Source organism: Typopeltis vanoorti, chromosome 14 (genome assembly GCF_054136105.1).
Source record: "Typopeltis vanoorti isolate ZY-2024b chromosome 14, IOZ_Tvanoo_1.0, whole genome shotgun sequence".
Taxonomy (NCBI): domain Eukaryota; kingdom Metazoa; phylum Arthropoda; class Arachnida; order Uropygi; family Thelyphonidae; genus Typopeltis; species Typopeltis vanoorti.
The window spans coordinates 108931672-108948997 of NC_143562.1; the positions used below are offsets into that span (position 1 = coordinate 108931672).

The 17326-nt window shown below is 38.3% G+C and overlaps 1 protein-coding gene across 1 annotated transcript in view; it reads left to right on the top strand.

Annotated features, from left to right (window-relative positions):
• LOC150099828 (U3 small nucleolar RNA-associated protein 15 homolog) overlaps positions 1 to 17326 on the top strand; it is a 191377-nt gene that overhangs the window by 10939 nt on the left and 163112 nt on the right. The window contains exon 2 of the mRNA XM_090404114.1: positions 7283 to 7375. Within this exon, the coding sequence (XP_090260240.1) occupies positions 7283 to 7375 (93 nt within the window). The remainder of the gene's footprint in view (positions 1 to 7282; positions 7376 to 17326) is intronic.

A 17326-nucleotide genomic window follows, 5' to 3' on the forward strand; every position in this document is an offset into this window, starting at 1 on the left:
CCCTTATTTTCAAGTATACTTCTTGTTGGCTGCCATGGCAGCTGACGAGAAGACCTCGAGAATCGCTGGTACGAGCGTCATTACAGCTCAAAGACCTTGAGAGTCGATGGTATGAACTTTGGATATGTTCCAAATCCAAGATGCAGGATTAGAACAGCGATCAAAGCAAAATAATCTCATCGCTGGTGTGACATCCTACAAATGGCTACTACAAAGAAAAGAAAAGTTGCAGAGTGTCAATCTTACCAAGAGAAATGGACAAATGATGATTTTTTTGTTGAAGTCAAAGGCAAACCTGTGTGCCTAGTTTGTGCCGATGCATTAGCAGTAATGAAAAAAGCCAATCTGGAGCGTCATTATGGCTCAAAGACCTCGAGAGTCGATGGTACGAATGTTGAATATGTTCCAAATCCAAGATGCAAGATTAGAACAGCAATCAAAGCAAAATAATCGCATCACTGGCGACACACACACACACACACACACACACACACTGGATAGTTATTAAAACCTAAGTGGGGTGACATCCTACAAATGGCTACTACAAAGAAAAGAAAAGTTGCAGAGTGTCAATCTTACCAAGAGAAATGGACAAATGATGATTTTTTTGTTGAAGTTAAAGGCAAACCTGTGTGCCTAGTTTGTGCCGATGCATTAGCAGTAATGAAAAAAGCCAATCTGGAGCGTCATTACGGCTCAAAGACCTCGAGAGTCGATGGTACGAATGTTGAGTATGTTCCAAATCCAAGATGCAAGATTAGAACAGCAATCAAAGCAAAATAATCGCATCACTGGCGACACACACACACACACTGGATAGTTATTAAAACCTAAGTGGGGTGACATCCTACAAATGGTGACTACAAAGAAAAGTTGATGCAGAGTGTCGATCTTACCAAGAGAAATGGACAAATGATTATTTTTTTGTTGAAGTCAAATTTGTGTGCTTAGTTTGTGGCGATGCATTAGCAGTAATGAAAAAAAAAGCCAATCTGGAATGTCATTACAGCTCAAAACATGCTAAACTCAATTGGGAGGCCAAATGCATCTGGATAAAATTAATGCTCTTCTGCAGAGTTTGGAATCACAACATGCTGCTTTCACTAGGCTTCATTGTGACAGAGACAACATTATTCAGATGAGTTATGTAGTGAGTGAGTTAATCGCAAAGAAGCTGAGGCCTTGTGTAGAGGGAGAGTTTGTGAACGATTGCATGGTGGCTGCTGCGGAGTTGTTAGCACCAGACAAAGTAAAATTGTTTCAGAGTATTAGTTTGTCTCGGAGAACCATCTCAGATCGGATTACTGACTTAGCACAAGATATTGAAAAAACGTTGAAAGATTCTGCAGGAGATTTCCAGTTTTTCTCTCTGACTGAGGACTTGTTTGAGAGACTTGTTTTATCAATGAAAAAACTTTAGCTAACATTTGAAAAGTTAAGTGGCCTTACTACAGATGGAACTCCAGCCATGGTCGGCTTGCAAAAATGGTTAATTGCATTTGTCAAAAAAGAACTGAATCGTCTCAGTCTTGATCCAAGTGATTTAATTATATGCCACTGCATCATACACCAAGAAAGTCTCTGTGCACAGTTGTTGCGACTCAATAATGCGATGTCAACAGTAGTGTGATGCATAAATTTTGTCAAAAGCAGAGGGTTTAACAGCTGCCAGTTTATGGAGTTACTGAATGATCTTGAGTCTGAGTACGGTGATCTTGTTTATCACTGTGAATTGTGGTGACTGAGTCGCGGGAACATGCTCATGAGGTTTTACGAACTGCGGGATGAAGTCAAGCAGTTCATGGAAATGAAGGGAAAACCTGTCAGGGAACTCAATGATAGCAAGTGGCTGTGTGATCTCGCATTCATGGTAGACATTACCAAGTACCTCTCAGAGCTGATTATCAAGCTGCAGGGCCCCAACCAGTTTCTCAGCTCCCTGCTTTCAAACATGAAATCATTTGAAGCTAAATGAAGGCCTTGGAAAGTGTAACTCGAAAGATATAACATGGTGCATTTCCCCACTCTGGAAGGACAAAAGCCTTCTATGACACTTGAATATGCTGGTGAATGTGCGAAACTAATTGAGGCATTTAATGAAAAATTCAAGAACGTGAAAAGTAAACAAATGGAATTGAGCATCTTTGCTACACTGTTCAATGTGGAACCAACTGATGTGCCTGATAACCTACAACACGAAATCATTAGCTGCAAAGCGATGATGAGCTGAAAGCTAGGTACAACAACCTCCCACTGCTTCAGTTCTATTAACATTACATAAGCAGTGATGAATTTCCCACTTTGAGGAGACATGCATTGAAATATCCATCTGTGAATGGAACAACTTACTGCTGCGAGCATTTCTTTTCAAAACTTACCATCGCAAAGAGTCGGCTGCGCTCTAGGCTGACTGATGCAAACCTGGAAAAGCAGTTGCGAGTAGCAACATCATCAATGCCAGCTAACATCACATGCCTCACCGAAGAGAAGCAGTTCCAGCCATCACGTTAGAGGTGAGTTAATTAACTGTTTGACCAAATATAGCAGGCTAATTTTTAATTTGATAATTTTGCATGGCCCACGAATGATGTTATGCCCATGAATGAAATATCCAAATGGCCCTTGGCAGAAAAAAGGTTCCCCACCCCTGGTCTAAAGCATTCTTAATTTCATCAATCTCATAATATGGTATTTCTCTTTTTATTTCAGCTTAATTGCCGCTTTTATATTGTGAATAAACACACATTAATATTTATTATTTTTTTAATCTCCTGTATATTCCCCCACACATGATATGTTTATGACATATCATGTGTGGGGGAAGCCATGAAGATGGCTTCCCCCACACATGATATGTCATAAACCTATATTACATTAGTATGAATGGGCAAAATAATTTTTTTTAATCATTATATACATATATATATATATTTTGTTTGTTTGGTTTGTTGATTTCATTTTTACATAGTCCAGAAATTCTACTGTAAAACTCGATGTAGCTTAAAAATACCAAAGTGCTTTACATCGATTTTTACAGAGGTCAAGTCTCATCAGAACTGTTACAAAACTAACCTTGTTGTCTATCTATGTATTTTATGTTAAAGATTTTTGTAAATAACTCTATGGGAATTGGTTGTATTTACTGTTTTAACTAAAGTTTCTAGAATGTCAAAAACAAAGGCAATGCTTTGCCATCGGAAGCTTTGTATAATAGCTATGTATAAGAGCACAAGAAAGTTGTTTACGATTAAGTGTGTAAGAAAGTTGTTTGCGAGCTGCGCATGAACATCTTCAACGTTAGTATCAAAGAGATCTGCTGATTTCAGAGAAGTTTCCACTGCCTGACAAGACAAGGGAAAAAGAGTGCACGGAGGAGATAAAAGAATGGGTCGGCCTTAACAAAAAGATCAAGGAGAACTGCCAATTTCTTCGGGATTTACAACCCTTGGTGCAAGGTCCCGAGAAGGTGAAAATAAAAGGGGACTGAGCTGAACATCGTGTGGGGGAGTCCAGGTCCAGTTGCCAAGAGAGCAGAGGCGAGGTCCAGTTACCAAAGAGGGCCAGAGGCAGTCGGCCCTCTTCGGTAACAGCGAACAGCCGACATTGGGAGAACAGCCGATGCCAAGTGCTGGTCGGATGTCCTAGTGCAGCAGGAACTCTACCAAAGCCAAAAGCTGCAGAGTGATCTTCAAGCCTGTATGCTGAAACTTCTTGCCTGAGCTTTTGATTACCGGGAAGATTGCAGTCCAAAACCTGCTGATATTCTGACGAAACGCCCCCTGAAGCAACCTAAGGCCTGAGATGAAAGCAAAACCATAGAGATTTTGATGCAGGACCTTTTGAAAGTGTCGTGACAAAGAGCCTTTTACGTTAAAGGATTACATCCTTTAATGTACATTCTTTTTATAATTTAAGAGATATGTCATAGATGGACTGATGAGAAATAGTAATAAGAAATGTCTATAAGAGAATCCTCTGATTTGTTGTTAACTGGAATATAAATTGTAAGATAACTTGCCATAGCTAGCTAATCTCTTTATGAGTAGTCTCGGCAATTTGATTTTTTTAAGCAGAGAAGTAACAGAGTAATTATATTGTATAGTCATTTAATATTGAAAACGGAAAGTTTGTTTCTTTATACCAAAAGTATAAGGATAGGTAGAAAGAGAGAGAGTAACCTCCCTATCGCTTATTTAATGTATTTTGTTTTTTTATGTAAATAAATGTGTTTTAATTATGTATATTATTTCTGGGAAAACTCCCATGTTACTCCTCTTTATAAACTATTATAATTACAGCTATTTTGCTTGCTTCAGTTTAGGAGTACCCCTGTTTAAATGTCATTGGCTATTTACTCATGGATTCTTAGGGCATTATGAGTGTAGATGTAATAAAAAGTATATGTAGCCTAAGGAATAGAAAATTGCACATACCTTTTTCTGGGTGTTGTGGCTTTTCCTCAGTCTGCAATGTCGAAAACTGCAGAGTGTGTGTGGCGGGGCGGGGGGGGGGGTAGGCAGTTTGGTAGAATAAGTTAGAAAAACCTGGATTTTTTCGTAATATATAGAAACATATACTTTTATATAGGGTGGGGAAAAAGTGAAAGGGTTAATTTTTTTAAAATAGGGAGGGGGAAGGGGAAAGATGGTTGATGGGGTGTGGACCGTTTCGACTATTCGTGGTCGTCATCTGAACACATTGGGAAAGTGGAAGCTATGTCAGGTCGGGTGAGTGCTTCTGCTTTAGAGGTGTTTGTGTTGTCTCCTATTGGTCGGGGTTGTGACCTCAATATTATGTTGTGAAGCTTCCAAACCTCGGAGATTATGTAGGGCCTGTGTACGTTGATGGAGTTCGCGTCACACTTTATAGCTATTGTTTCCGATATTCTGAGCATTGTTTCATTGTCTTGTCTGTCTATTATGATGGCCTCGTCTATCTGCGGGGTGTGTTTTTGTTCAAGGGCGTGAATAGCTATTTCCGTTTTTCCTGTGTTTTGTATACGATTTTTCTTTTTGATGTTGCGTTTTTTAGTGTTTAAATGTTCTGGAATAGGGATGTTACAGTCACGGAAGTGTTCTTGTAGTCTTGCCCATAAAGACCTGATGGTGGAACCTGTGTAGGTGATGTCACAGTCTTTTTGGCAGGGAAATTTATAGACTACATTGTGCTGTTCAAATATTTCTTTTTGTGTGTGAGGTTTGGTGGATTTTAGAGGTTTGCTAGTTTTTGGCTTGTGGTGAATACCAGTTTGTAGTCAGTGGTGAATACCAGTTTGTAGTCAGTATGTTTGAAGATGTATTTATAGGCTTTGTATGTGTTTTGGGTGTATGGTAGTTTGATAATTTTTTGTGTAGGGAAGTTCGTTTTGGTACTTGGGTTGTTTTGGCGGTTTTTTGCTGTCTTGTTTGCGTAGTTAATCCTACACAACTGATTAACTATGCAAATAAGACGGCAAAAAACCGCCAAAACAACCCAAGTACCAAAACGAACTTCCCTACACAAAAAATTATCAAACTACCATACACCCAAAACACATACAAAGCCTATAAATACATCTTCAAACATACTGACTACAAACTGGTATTCACCACAAGCCAAAAACTAGCAAACCTCTTAAAATCCACCAAACCTCACACACAAAAAGAAATATTTGAACAGCATAATGTAGTCTATAAATTTCCCTGCCAAAAAGACTGTGACATCACCTACACAGGTTCCACCATCAGGTCTTTATGGGCAAGACTACAAGAACACTTCCGTGACTGTAACATCCCTATTCCAGAACATTTAAACACTAAAAAATGCAACATCAAAAAGAAAAATCGTATACAAAACACAGGAAAAACGGAAATAGCTATTCACGCCCTTGAACAAAAACACACCCCGCAGATAGACGAGGCCATCATAATAGACAGACAAGACAATGAAACAATGCTCAGAATATCGGAAACAATAGCTATAAAGTGTGACGCGAACTCCATCAACGTACACAGGCCCTACATAATCTCCGAGGTTTGGAAGCTTCACAACATAATATTGAGGTCACAACCCTGACCAATAGGAGACAACACAAACACCTCTAAAGCAGAAGCACTCACCCGACCTGACATAGCTTCCACTTTCCCAATGTGTTCAGATGACGACCACGAATAGTCGAAATGGTCCACACCCCGTCAACCACCTTTCCCCTTCCCCCTCCCTATTTTAAAAAAATTAACCCTTTCACTTTTTCCCCACCCTATATAAAAGTATGTTTCTATATATTACGAAAAAACCCGGGTTTTTCTAACTTATTCTACCAAACTGCCTACCCCCCCCCCCCCCCCCGCCACCAGTTTTTGACATCGCAGACTGAGGAAAAGCCACAACACCCAGAAAAAGGTATGTGCAATTTTCTATTCCTTAGGCTACATATACTTTTTATTACATCTACACTCATAATGCCCTAAGAATCCATGAGTAAATAGCCAATGACATTTAAACGGGTACTCCTAAACTGAAGCAAGCAAAATAGCTGTAATTATAATAATAAAAGTGTTTTAATTATATGTCAATAGAGTGCCGCCTGATTTTTTATTTTAGAATGCACTGTTCCTAAATAATGCGAACTTAAGAGTGGGAAACCAAGTAAGATAGTTAAGTTCAAATAGACCACGACTGTTTGTGTAAAGTTTTACTGAAGGAATTTGTGTTAGAGAAAGAGAGAGAGAGAGAAGTCAACCGGCCATATTACTGAGTTTTATTCCAATTAAAAGATACTTGTGGCACAGTCTTATCAAACAAATTTTCTAGTATCCATAGGCATCAAACTCATAGTGCAAAAGGTAGATAAACTAATTATGCAGTAGTAAGAAGAAATAGTGAGAATTAAGAAAGGAATATATATAAAAATAATAATAATGGTGGCCATATAAAATAAAAGTAATAGCGACACAGTTTACACTACTCTTGAGACTAGAACTAGACGTGGCATTTTTCAAGTCAGTTCAGGTCCAGTAAGCATGGCTGTTGTTTCACTCAAGGTGATGAAATTCATCTCCCACCTTAATTACAAAAGTCCGTGCCCATGATGAGATTCAAATGTTGGTTGGAGAATGGGTACTTTAATCACTTGGTCACTCCTGCCAGTATTGTTGCATATATTAAACGAATTTAGTTTAACAGGTTATAAAGCAAAATGAAAAAATAAAAAATAACAATTTTACTTATTGTTAATAAATGAACTGTAGCATCTTATTTTGTTAATCCTTTTCTAATTTTTATTTATTTATATTTATTTTAGTTTCCTGTTGCTGTGAAAGATTATGGTCCTATAGATTATATTGATTTCGTCAAACAGGACCCTTATCAGTTTGCAGTCACATGTTCATCTCGAGTAAGTAAAAATATTTTTCTATGTTTACATATTATTATTATTATTCAGGCCTCCATGGAGTCAGAAGACTCATGGTCCTTCCTAGGAAACACAAAGTTTATCAAGACTCATCTCTGGAGGTCCCTCCTAGGAAACACAAAGTCTGTCATACCCTTACTTGAATTCATTGACCATTCTCGCTCTCACCACTCTATCAGGCAATGCATTCCACGGTTCAACCACCCTCCATGCAAAGAAACCACTCCTCACCCTCTGGCTCACAGCTTCCTTTCGTAACTTCCAAGGATGGCCCCTTGTCATCACTCCTCCCTGCTGTTCAACCAAGCAAAAGAACTCCCCAGTGTCAGCTCTGTAATCACCTCTCAACAGTAGCCTCTCAACTTAAGTCTCAGTCATATCACCTCTCCTTCTATCTACCAAACTCTGCAGTCCACATTCCTTCAGCTGATCCTCATAACTAACATTGTACAGTCCTGAAACCATCTTTGTTATCTGCCTCTGTACCCTTTCCACAGTTAATTTATCCCCGTTCAAATTCTGGGACCAAATCTCAGAACAATAGTCTAAGTGTGGTCTGATCAGGGTCTTATACAACGGAATGATAACTCTTTCATCTCTGTAGGTCAGGATCCTCTGTGTTACCTTCACCACCTTTGCAATATGTTCCCTGAATTTCAGGTTTCTATCAATCATCAACCCCAGATCTCTTGTCTCCCCTACTTCCTCCAGTACAACTCCTCCAATAGAGTATAAAGTGTCTCATCGATGTGTCCAAGACCTCAAGACCTTGTATTTTGCTGCATTAAACTGACACTCCGCATTCATTTGCCCATCTGTCTAGTTTATTCAAATCCTCTTGCAGGGCTATCGCATCTGCACTATTACTAATAACAGTTCCCAGCTTCACATCTGCAAACAACTGAATTTCCTCCTGCAATCCGCTGCCAATGTCATTGATATAAAGGTTAAACAACATAGGTCCCAGTACTGAGTCCTGTGGGACCCCACCTATAACTTTCTGCCTCCTCGAAACTGCCCTACCATACACAACTCTCTGATATGTATTGGACAGCCAATCCTGAATCCAGTTGACCAACCTGACATCCAAACCCATGTGCTGCAACTTAAATATCAGCTTATCATGTGGCACCCTGTTCAGTTCTTGCTAGTGGCTTATAGAGGTTGATGCTTGACTTGGTGGTGGGTTGAACAGAGGCCTCTGCAGGTTTCATCTGGTGGAACCAGTGCCGAGTTTAATGTAGTGTAATGAGTTATAAGATCCTTCATGCTCCACATCAATGTTAGAGTGATCTGAAGGATTGTCTAGTTTTTTAGGATGACCCTTTATTTAAACAGTGGTTTCTACTGAAGTGGTCTTAATTGACTGAATTTGAATTTGCAACTAAATTTTTGTGTTAGAGATTAATATTATTGTCACTTGACTCACCCATTGTTGACTATTGACTACCATTGAGTTTTTTTTTTCCCCTTTCCTCTTTCTAAAAAAAAAATTAATAAATAAACAAACCTACTTGTTTGGTATGGTTTTTTTGGATGTTAGTCCTGAGATATTTGTTTTAGTGTACCACTAGGTGATAGACTGCAATGGGCTAGGAACATTATTGAGCCTTTATCTTGCACATTTTGGACTTCTAGCAGCAGGTTTTAAAAAACTTAACTGTTCAGTATAGTTTTGAGATGTTTGTGTTTTGCAGCATTATGTTAACTGTAGTCTGCTGCTCGGAAGATTAGTGGGTTAGGGTAGGTAGATAGCAGCATTTGCAAAGAATTTTGCAGCCCTTTTTGTGTTAGAAAGTTTTGATCTCAGGGATGTCGGCTTCTCGGTGAAGCTGTATGTTTCTTATGAGCCATCATCATCATCAAATTCCTGACATGTATCCTCAAGGGGTGTACAGGATATGATAGTACTATATGCAAAATTTACATCATTACTAACTTCCTGTCTACAATTTTCCTCCAAATCAGTCTGTTACTTGTCAAGAACTGTAATATTATCAGATCTTATATTTCTATCGTCTAAAGCACTTTGTATAGTATCAGTCCACCTATATCTTGGTCTTCCTTTGGGTCTTATTCCTGCCAACCTTGTAGAGAACACTTGTTTTACTAATCTTTCCTTGCCTATTCTGTTCAAGTGACCATACCACCTGAGATAAGCTCTGCTAACACATTCCTGGATGCTGACAATATCACGTTCTTTCCTAATATCATTTAGGAAAGAACGTTTTTAGTTTTTAGTATGATATTGCCATCTGTTCATGCCTCTAATCTTTCTCAGGGCTCTCATATCTGTGGTCTCTAGTCTTTGGTCAAGTGTTTTACTTCTGACCCAGCTCTCAGATCCATAAGTTAAAACTGGTTTGAACACTGTCTTGTATACAGCTAACTTAGTGTTCAGACTAATTTCTCTCTTATTCCATATGAATTTATTTAACTGACTTCCTACCATACCAGGTTTGTTGATTCTGTTGTCTATTTCCATATTTAATTTACCATCTTCAGTAAAAATCGTGCCTAAGTAGCTGAAATGTTTTACTTGTTCCACAGGTTCCTCATTCAAAACACAGTTTGACATTTTCAACGATTATACCTATTTTCATTGTCTTTGTCTTTTTATTGCTGACCTTCATACCATATCTGTTACAACAGTTATTCAATTTAGCCAGGGAATCTTGCAAATTTGTAGCGGATTTATTTAGAAGTATAACATCGTCCGCATAAAGCAAAGAGCTGACATTAACATCTCCAATTCTGATATCATGTTTAATACCACTTTCCTTCATAATGTGATCCATATACATAATAACAGAGGGGATAATGTACATCCTTGTCTAACACCAGATTTAACATTAAACCAACTTCCTCTATTTCCTTCAATTCTAACTGCTGACTTGCAACTCAAATAAAGACTAAGTATTGCTTGATATTATGCCCCATTGACACCATATAACTGTAGAGTATTAAATAGTTTCTCTCTTCGCACCTTGTCATATACCTTTTCCAGATCGACAAAACTTAAACATAGCTCTTTGTTATATTCCCATGCTTTCTCAACTAATTATCGTAAAGTGAAGATCTGAACCTGAAAGACCCTATTTGGCCTGAATCCAGCTTGTTCTTCACCAAACGTTTCTTCCACAATTCTTCTCAACTGTTTCTCAATTATACTGGCATAAATCTTGCCCGGAACACTCAGTTGGCAAATATCTCTTTAATTCTCACATTCAGTTTTATTTCCCTTTTGATATATGAGTACCATTAGAGCTCTACTAGAATCATCAGAAATTCGTCCCTCTATCTAGGCTTTCTGAACTATGCAGTGCAGCCACTGTAAGACTTTTATATCACCATACTTTAGCATTTCTGATTGAATGTCATCTACTCCTGCTGCCTTTCCACATTTCAAGCCTTTCATGGCTTTTTCTACTTCAAGTATGGATATGTATTCCTGACTGTATGCCTGTTGAATGTTTTTTACCACTGTCACCTTTATCATCTCTAACTCCTACAGCAGTCTTTCCTCCATTTCTCTTCTTCAACAACCTCCAGAATATCTTACCACCTTCTTGATATCTATTTTCTATGTTCTTGCCAAATTCCTCCCATGACTTTTGTTTAGCTAGTTTTACACAGTGTTTAACTTTCTTACATTTGTCTCTGTATTCTCTAAGAGCACAAACTGACTTATTTGTCAGAAACTTTTGATATTTTTTTCTTCTTTTCCTTCACTGCCTCTTTAACTTCCTGTGTCCACCGTGGAGTTCCGATTTTTCTATTCTTGCATACGACCTCACCACATGCCTCTCTGGCTGAATCAATCAGGGTTTGGTTCTTGTTCTCACTCTTTTATTTTTTTTTTCAATAATCTTTGTGTATTTTAATAAACAGTTCACATCTGAGAGCTGCTCAAATTTTATTCACTTTAAAACTTTCTTACATTTCATTCTTTTCAATATGAAATTCAATTTTATCCTGCTCAAGACTAAATAGTGATCACTTCCAGTTTCAAATCCTCTGTACACTCTGGTGTTCTGCACTAGAGAGAAAACATCACTATCAACAATAACATAGTCAATGAGACTTTTCTTATTCCATGCCTCTTCTCTCCATGTGAATTTGAGCAAATTTTTATTTTGGAACATGGTGTTATTAATAACCGGTCCATGTCCTGAGCAGAAATGCAACAGGTATTTGCCATTATTATTAGCTTTGCTCTTTTCTCCAAATTTTCCCAAAACATTTTTGTATGTCTGACAATCACTTCCTACTCTGCTATTTAGATCCCCAACAAGGACCAACTTTTCCTTTTTCATTGTGTCAGTAGTTTTCTCTAGAGCAGGCATGGGCAACCTTACCTAGTTCGGGGACCAAATTATCATTCTGTCTCCGAGTCAAAGGCCGGACCCAATTATTAAATAAAATAAATTAATATTAAATGAACTAAAACAAGTTGCTACTTCATATTTCATTTATTTATAATATAATGCTTTGGTATAAAGCTCTACATAAATTTTATAATGTAATGAATGACATAGCAATTTATTGTGAAGATTGGCCTTGTACTTCAACTACGAGACTATCAATATTGACGTTAATATTACTTAAGGATAATCGCATAGAATTTTCGAGGTTTTTGTCTGTTATTGTTGTCCGAATTTTTGATTTATTGTATTTCATCCTCGAAAAAACTGTTCAGACATATACGTGCTGCCTAAAAGACAATTGATTTTTCTTGAAAAGGTGAGTAAATTTGTATATTTTTCTTCTACCAAATAAAATTTATAAAAATCTGTTAAAGCAATGTTATTAAATTGTGATTTTAGCACTAAATCCACCTGAAGCTCAATAAGTTCCATCTGTAAGTTTTCTGACACATTATTTACATCAGCATTCATCGGACAAGCAAATATAGTGAATGTGGAGTCTTTGTTTTTGAAGTCGGCAAACCTAATATCAAATTGCTCTATTAGTGCCTTCAGTTCATCTCTATAATAATTATAAGGGATATTTTTATGAGTTGCTAGAGTAGGAAAATTATAACAATTTTTAGCTCTTATCTGACTTTCCAACAATCTTAGTTTATTACAAAAAGCTTTGACATGTCCATGCAGTTCATGAACCAATTGTCCTTGTTTTTGCAATTTAAGATTCAGTTCGTTTAGGTATCCGGTGATGTCTACAAGGAATGCAAAATCACACACCCACTCATCATCTTTTACTTGGTTAATTGTGTTTCCTTTTATGTCCATAAAATCTGCAACGTCTTGTCTCAGATCATAAAATCGTTTTAACATTTTACCTTTACTGAACCACCTCACTTCACAATAATAAGACACATCTTCATAATTCGAAAATAGGTCTGCCAAATACTCCTTAAATTGGCGGTGATTAAGTGCACATGACTTAATAAAGTTAATATTGGCTACTACAACTTCCATAACACTTGTGAATTTAATCGATTTTGTACACATATTTTGTTGGTGGATAATGCAGTGAAAATTTGTTAAATTTTCCGGATGGATCTGTAATTCTATTGCTCTTTCATGAACTATTCCAATAAATCCCTTCTGTGCACCAAGCATTGCAGGAGCTCCATCAGTGCATATGCCAGATAGTGAACTCTATTTAAGCCCAAATCTCTCAAAGACCGTGTTGACTGGTTCAAATATATCTTCACTGGTAGTTGTTCCTTTTAATGGCCGAAGTGCCAATAATTCTTCTGTGATGTTAAAATCCCCATCAACTCCTCGAATAAATATTGCTAGTTGTTCTGTATTGGAGGCATCGGTGCTGCCATCCAAAGCAATTGAAAATGCTTCCAGTCTAGCAATCTTCTCTTTTAAACTTTTTTTGATATCATCAGCTGTAATTTCTATCCGTCGGACAATAGTACATCTCGACAAACGAATATTCTTGAAGTCTTTTTTCTTTTCAGGACATGTTATATTTGCAACATCCAGCAGACATTCTTTGATAAATTCTCCTTCACCAAATGACTTAGAAAGCTTAGCGATTTTTTTCGCTTACCACAAAGCTGGCTTTGGCAATGCTGTGGTGCTGCGTTCTTTGCTTGTTGAACACTTGCTGCTGGGTATCTAAGTTCTTTTTCAACTTCTGTATTTCATCTTTTCATAGCTGTCCATCAATTTTTGGGTGATCTGCATGTCTAGAAGTAAAGTGTCTCTTCAAGTTGTATTCTTTGTTGACGGATACAGGTTCATTGCACAGCAAACATACAGGCAAACCTTTATTCAGAATAAAATAATAATCCTCCATCCAGTTGTCTTGAAATTGACGATTCTCTGCATCTACTTTTCTTTTTTTTTTTTGCAATAACTCCTGACATTGTCCCAAATTTATAAGCGATATTCAGAACTGTCGAACAAAACTGTCTTCTACACTGCAGGCACTGAACAGAACACAACATCAACGCAGGCACTGAACAGAACACAACATCAATGCAGTCACCGAACAAAGCACAACACCAATGCAAGTACCGAACTGACACGTAACACCTTTACACATGCTGCTAGTCAAAGTGAGAAAGAGACCTTGGTTGGAGAAAACATAGTGTGTTTTGTGCAAGTCATATGACGTCAGTTTAATGTGAGTTAGTAGAACCCACCATGTTTTCTCCCCTCATGAATCAGACAAACTTCGCTGAAATAGATTAGGGCCGAATCCAGGCCGGGGGTTGCCCATATGTGCTCTAGAGCCTCAAAACATTTCTACCTTAGTAGAGCCTTCTGTGGGACCATAGGCACAAATAAGTCTCATTGTCCAGTTCCCCATTCTGATAATTGCCCACATCACTCTACTTGAGACTGCCTGCCATTCAAGAAGATTAGCCTCGTATTTAGTGTTGAATACTATGGCTACCCCTTCTTTTCCTTGATTGTCATTGCCTGAATATAACATTTTGTATTTATTGCTCAGAAAGATCTCTCCAGTTTTTGTCTGTTTTGTTTCAGTCACCCCTATTATGTCGATCTGGTACTTATCTAATTCCTCAGCTAGTTCCAATTCTTTGCCATTCAGGCTTCTTATGTTGATAGTACTGATCTTTAACTCTCGTGATGTTGAGTTGGGGGTGCGCTTTAAGCTTTGTTCCAGTAGCTGACTTTTCGCTGTTCGCCCTGGTTTCCTGACGAAAACAATGGGGGTCCTTGTTTAACCAGCTGACGCCCCAGCCGGCATGAAATTTTGTCATGTTGTACCATCATTTTGTATATTGGTTTAAGTCAATAAGAATACAGTTTGGTCAGCTGAATCCCAAATTGCCAGCCCATCCTTGTTCGTTCAGTATCCAGGTAGATAGGAAAGGTGCACCACAAGAAGGTAAGGATTGGACATTAGGTCAGAATCCCTGGTTGGTTCTCCGCATTCCTTTAAAGGCTATGTGGAGGTCTCCTCTCAGTTATACAGCTTTGACCCTTAAGCACCCCTTCTTCTGAACCATGAACCATAGTGGTACATGGTTCAGAACCATGAACCATAGTGGTGCATTAAATGCTATTCGTAAGCATTTGTTTTAGCTTGTCTGTAGTTTGCTAACATTTGATTCTGTTGTGTGACTCCAAGTGGGGGAGCCGTACATCATGACTGCCTTGATCATCTTGTGTAGCAGCAGCGTGAGTTTTGTGCTTAGCCTGCTGCAATGATTCAGTAACGAGTATAGCAGCCCTATTTGCTTTTGAGCAGACGTGATCAATAAGCGTTGTTGTAAAGCGAAGCCCTTTATTTAGTTCCATCCTTAAGTATTTGGCTACTGGTTGCCATGGAATGGGGATGCCAAGCATGACAATTCCACCCTCTGTCAGGGCCAGTCCGAGAGTATGTGATGCCCCTAGGCAAAGAAAATTTAGGCATGCCTGTACACTGTCTCTATATATTTTTTCCCCGAACTATGTGGCGAAATCTTGTCCCAAAGCTAACGTAACGCCCCTAGGCGATTGCCTATGTTCGCGTAATGATAAAATTCGCCTAATGAAAATGATAAAATCATTTTCATGTGAATAGTACTGCAGTGCTCTTGTCTGAATTAACATAAATTCATCAATTTTTGAACCATTTTTGAACATACTGAGAGTATGTTTTGCAGTTTGTTGGTTGGTTGCCAGTCTAGTTTGCAAGGAGTGGACCATTACTGCAGTATCGTCTGTGTATAGGGCTATTGTAGTGGCAACAGGGAGTGGGATGTCATTCACATAGATAGCAAAGAGCAGAGGTGATAACAGAGAGCCCTGGGGAATGCCTTCAATGATGTTGCATTCAGATGATTTAATTTCCTGCAGCTTCACTTGGATTTTGCAATTGCCAAAGTATGATTTAGTAAGTTTGACCAGTCTCAGTGGAAACTTGGCCTGCTAGACTTTGAAAATAAGCCCATTGTACCAAATTTTGTCGAATGCTTTGGCAATGTCCAGATGGGATTGTTCCTGTGTGCTGCTTCCAGTTGAACCCTAGGTCGATGTTTTCCATGACTCTGAGAACTTGCTGTTCTGTGGAGCGGGTCTCTCAGAATCCAAATTGCTCACAGGGATGAGATTTAATTCTTTAGTGACTTTCTGAAGTCTGATTAGTGTTACCTCTATTTTTCCTAGGGAGGAAAGTAGGCTAATTGGGCAGTACTTTTGGGGATGGTGTACTACTTTTCTTGGTGTTGGGATTAACACTCCAACCAGCCATGATGTCTATAGATGTCCAGCTAAATCTGGATATGATTCTGTAACACCTATTGAATAACATGGATAAGAAGTGTAATTTGGGCTCTCTATTTCATCCACATTGCCGGTAGGGAGGTTAAAATTACATCTGCTACTTTCCATTGTGCAGGAAAGTAGCGATATCTTAATACCGCATTTATGATAGCAACAATGTGCATTATGACTTTATGTCACAGGCATTTGATGATTTGTTAGAAATCTCATCTGGGCCTGGTGCTGCTTTCCTATTCTGAAGTTTGGTGATTTCACATATCTCAGTAGGTGATGTGAGTTGGATGGAGTTTATGTACTCTGTGTTTTAGCATATAGCATACCCAGTTGTATACTTTACTGATGAAGCCTAGATCCATTTGGACTACACTGCTTCTCTGTGCTTTCGGCAAAGGCTTCAGATTTGTGTACATCATGGTAAACCAGAACAGGTATGCATTGGATTGGTAGGAAAGATTTACGGTCCATGCATAGAGCTGGTCCTCTGTGTTTAAGGACTACAGTTTTGTCTCCCACTATTGATTTCGATAGTTTTTAAGTGCATATTGGACTTCCTTTGTAGCCCTATTGAGCACTTGTTAGAGTTGTGTGGCCAGTGTTCTGTGGTATTGTTGCCTGACTCTGTTCTTTTTACAGATCAGGTTTTTAATCTCATCTAGAAGTTGGTCAGAGTTTGCGTGATTTTTAGGGGGTTTCTGTTTTTTTTAAGGGCATTTGCTTTGTTAAACTCGATTAACATTTTGCTCAGAGTAGTTTGCTATAACTGTAGGTTTGCTGCATTCAGTTTGGCATTGTGATTCAGTTTTTCCTATTGCAATAAATATAAGCCAGATTGTGAATACAGAGTCTAGGACTCTGGTCAGTTGATGATCAGAGTGGTTGTTAGCTTCTCAAGCTCAACCTGGAGTTGATTGGACCATTTTGTTTGCAAGAAGTCACAAAACTACTGAATTGTGCAAATGCCTGCTCAAACTCTAGGCTTTCCCACTGGGGATCACCCATTTAAAGTTTGTAGAGCAATCCTAAATTCTAAGTTAAAAGATGATATAGAAAAAAGAGAAAAGAAGAGAGAAATAGAATAAATCTAGTAACTAGCTGGTGCTTACCTCCGAAGAAACCTCAAACCCAAAATCACTAGATAGGAAAGAAAGATCTGAATAAGTCACCTCTAGATCTCAGCACAGATCAGATCTCCGTGATATTATGTTCACCA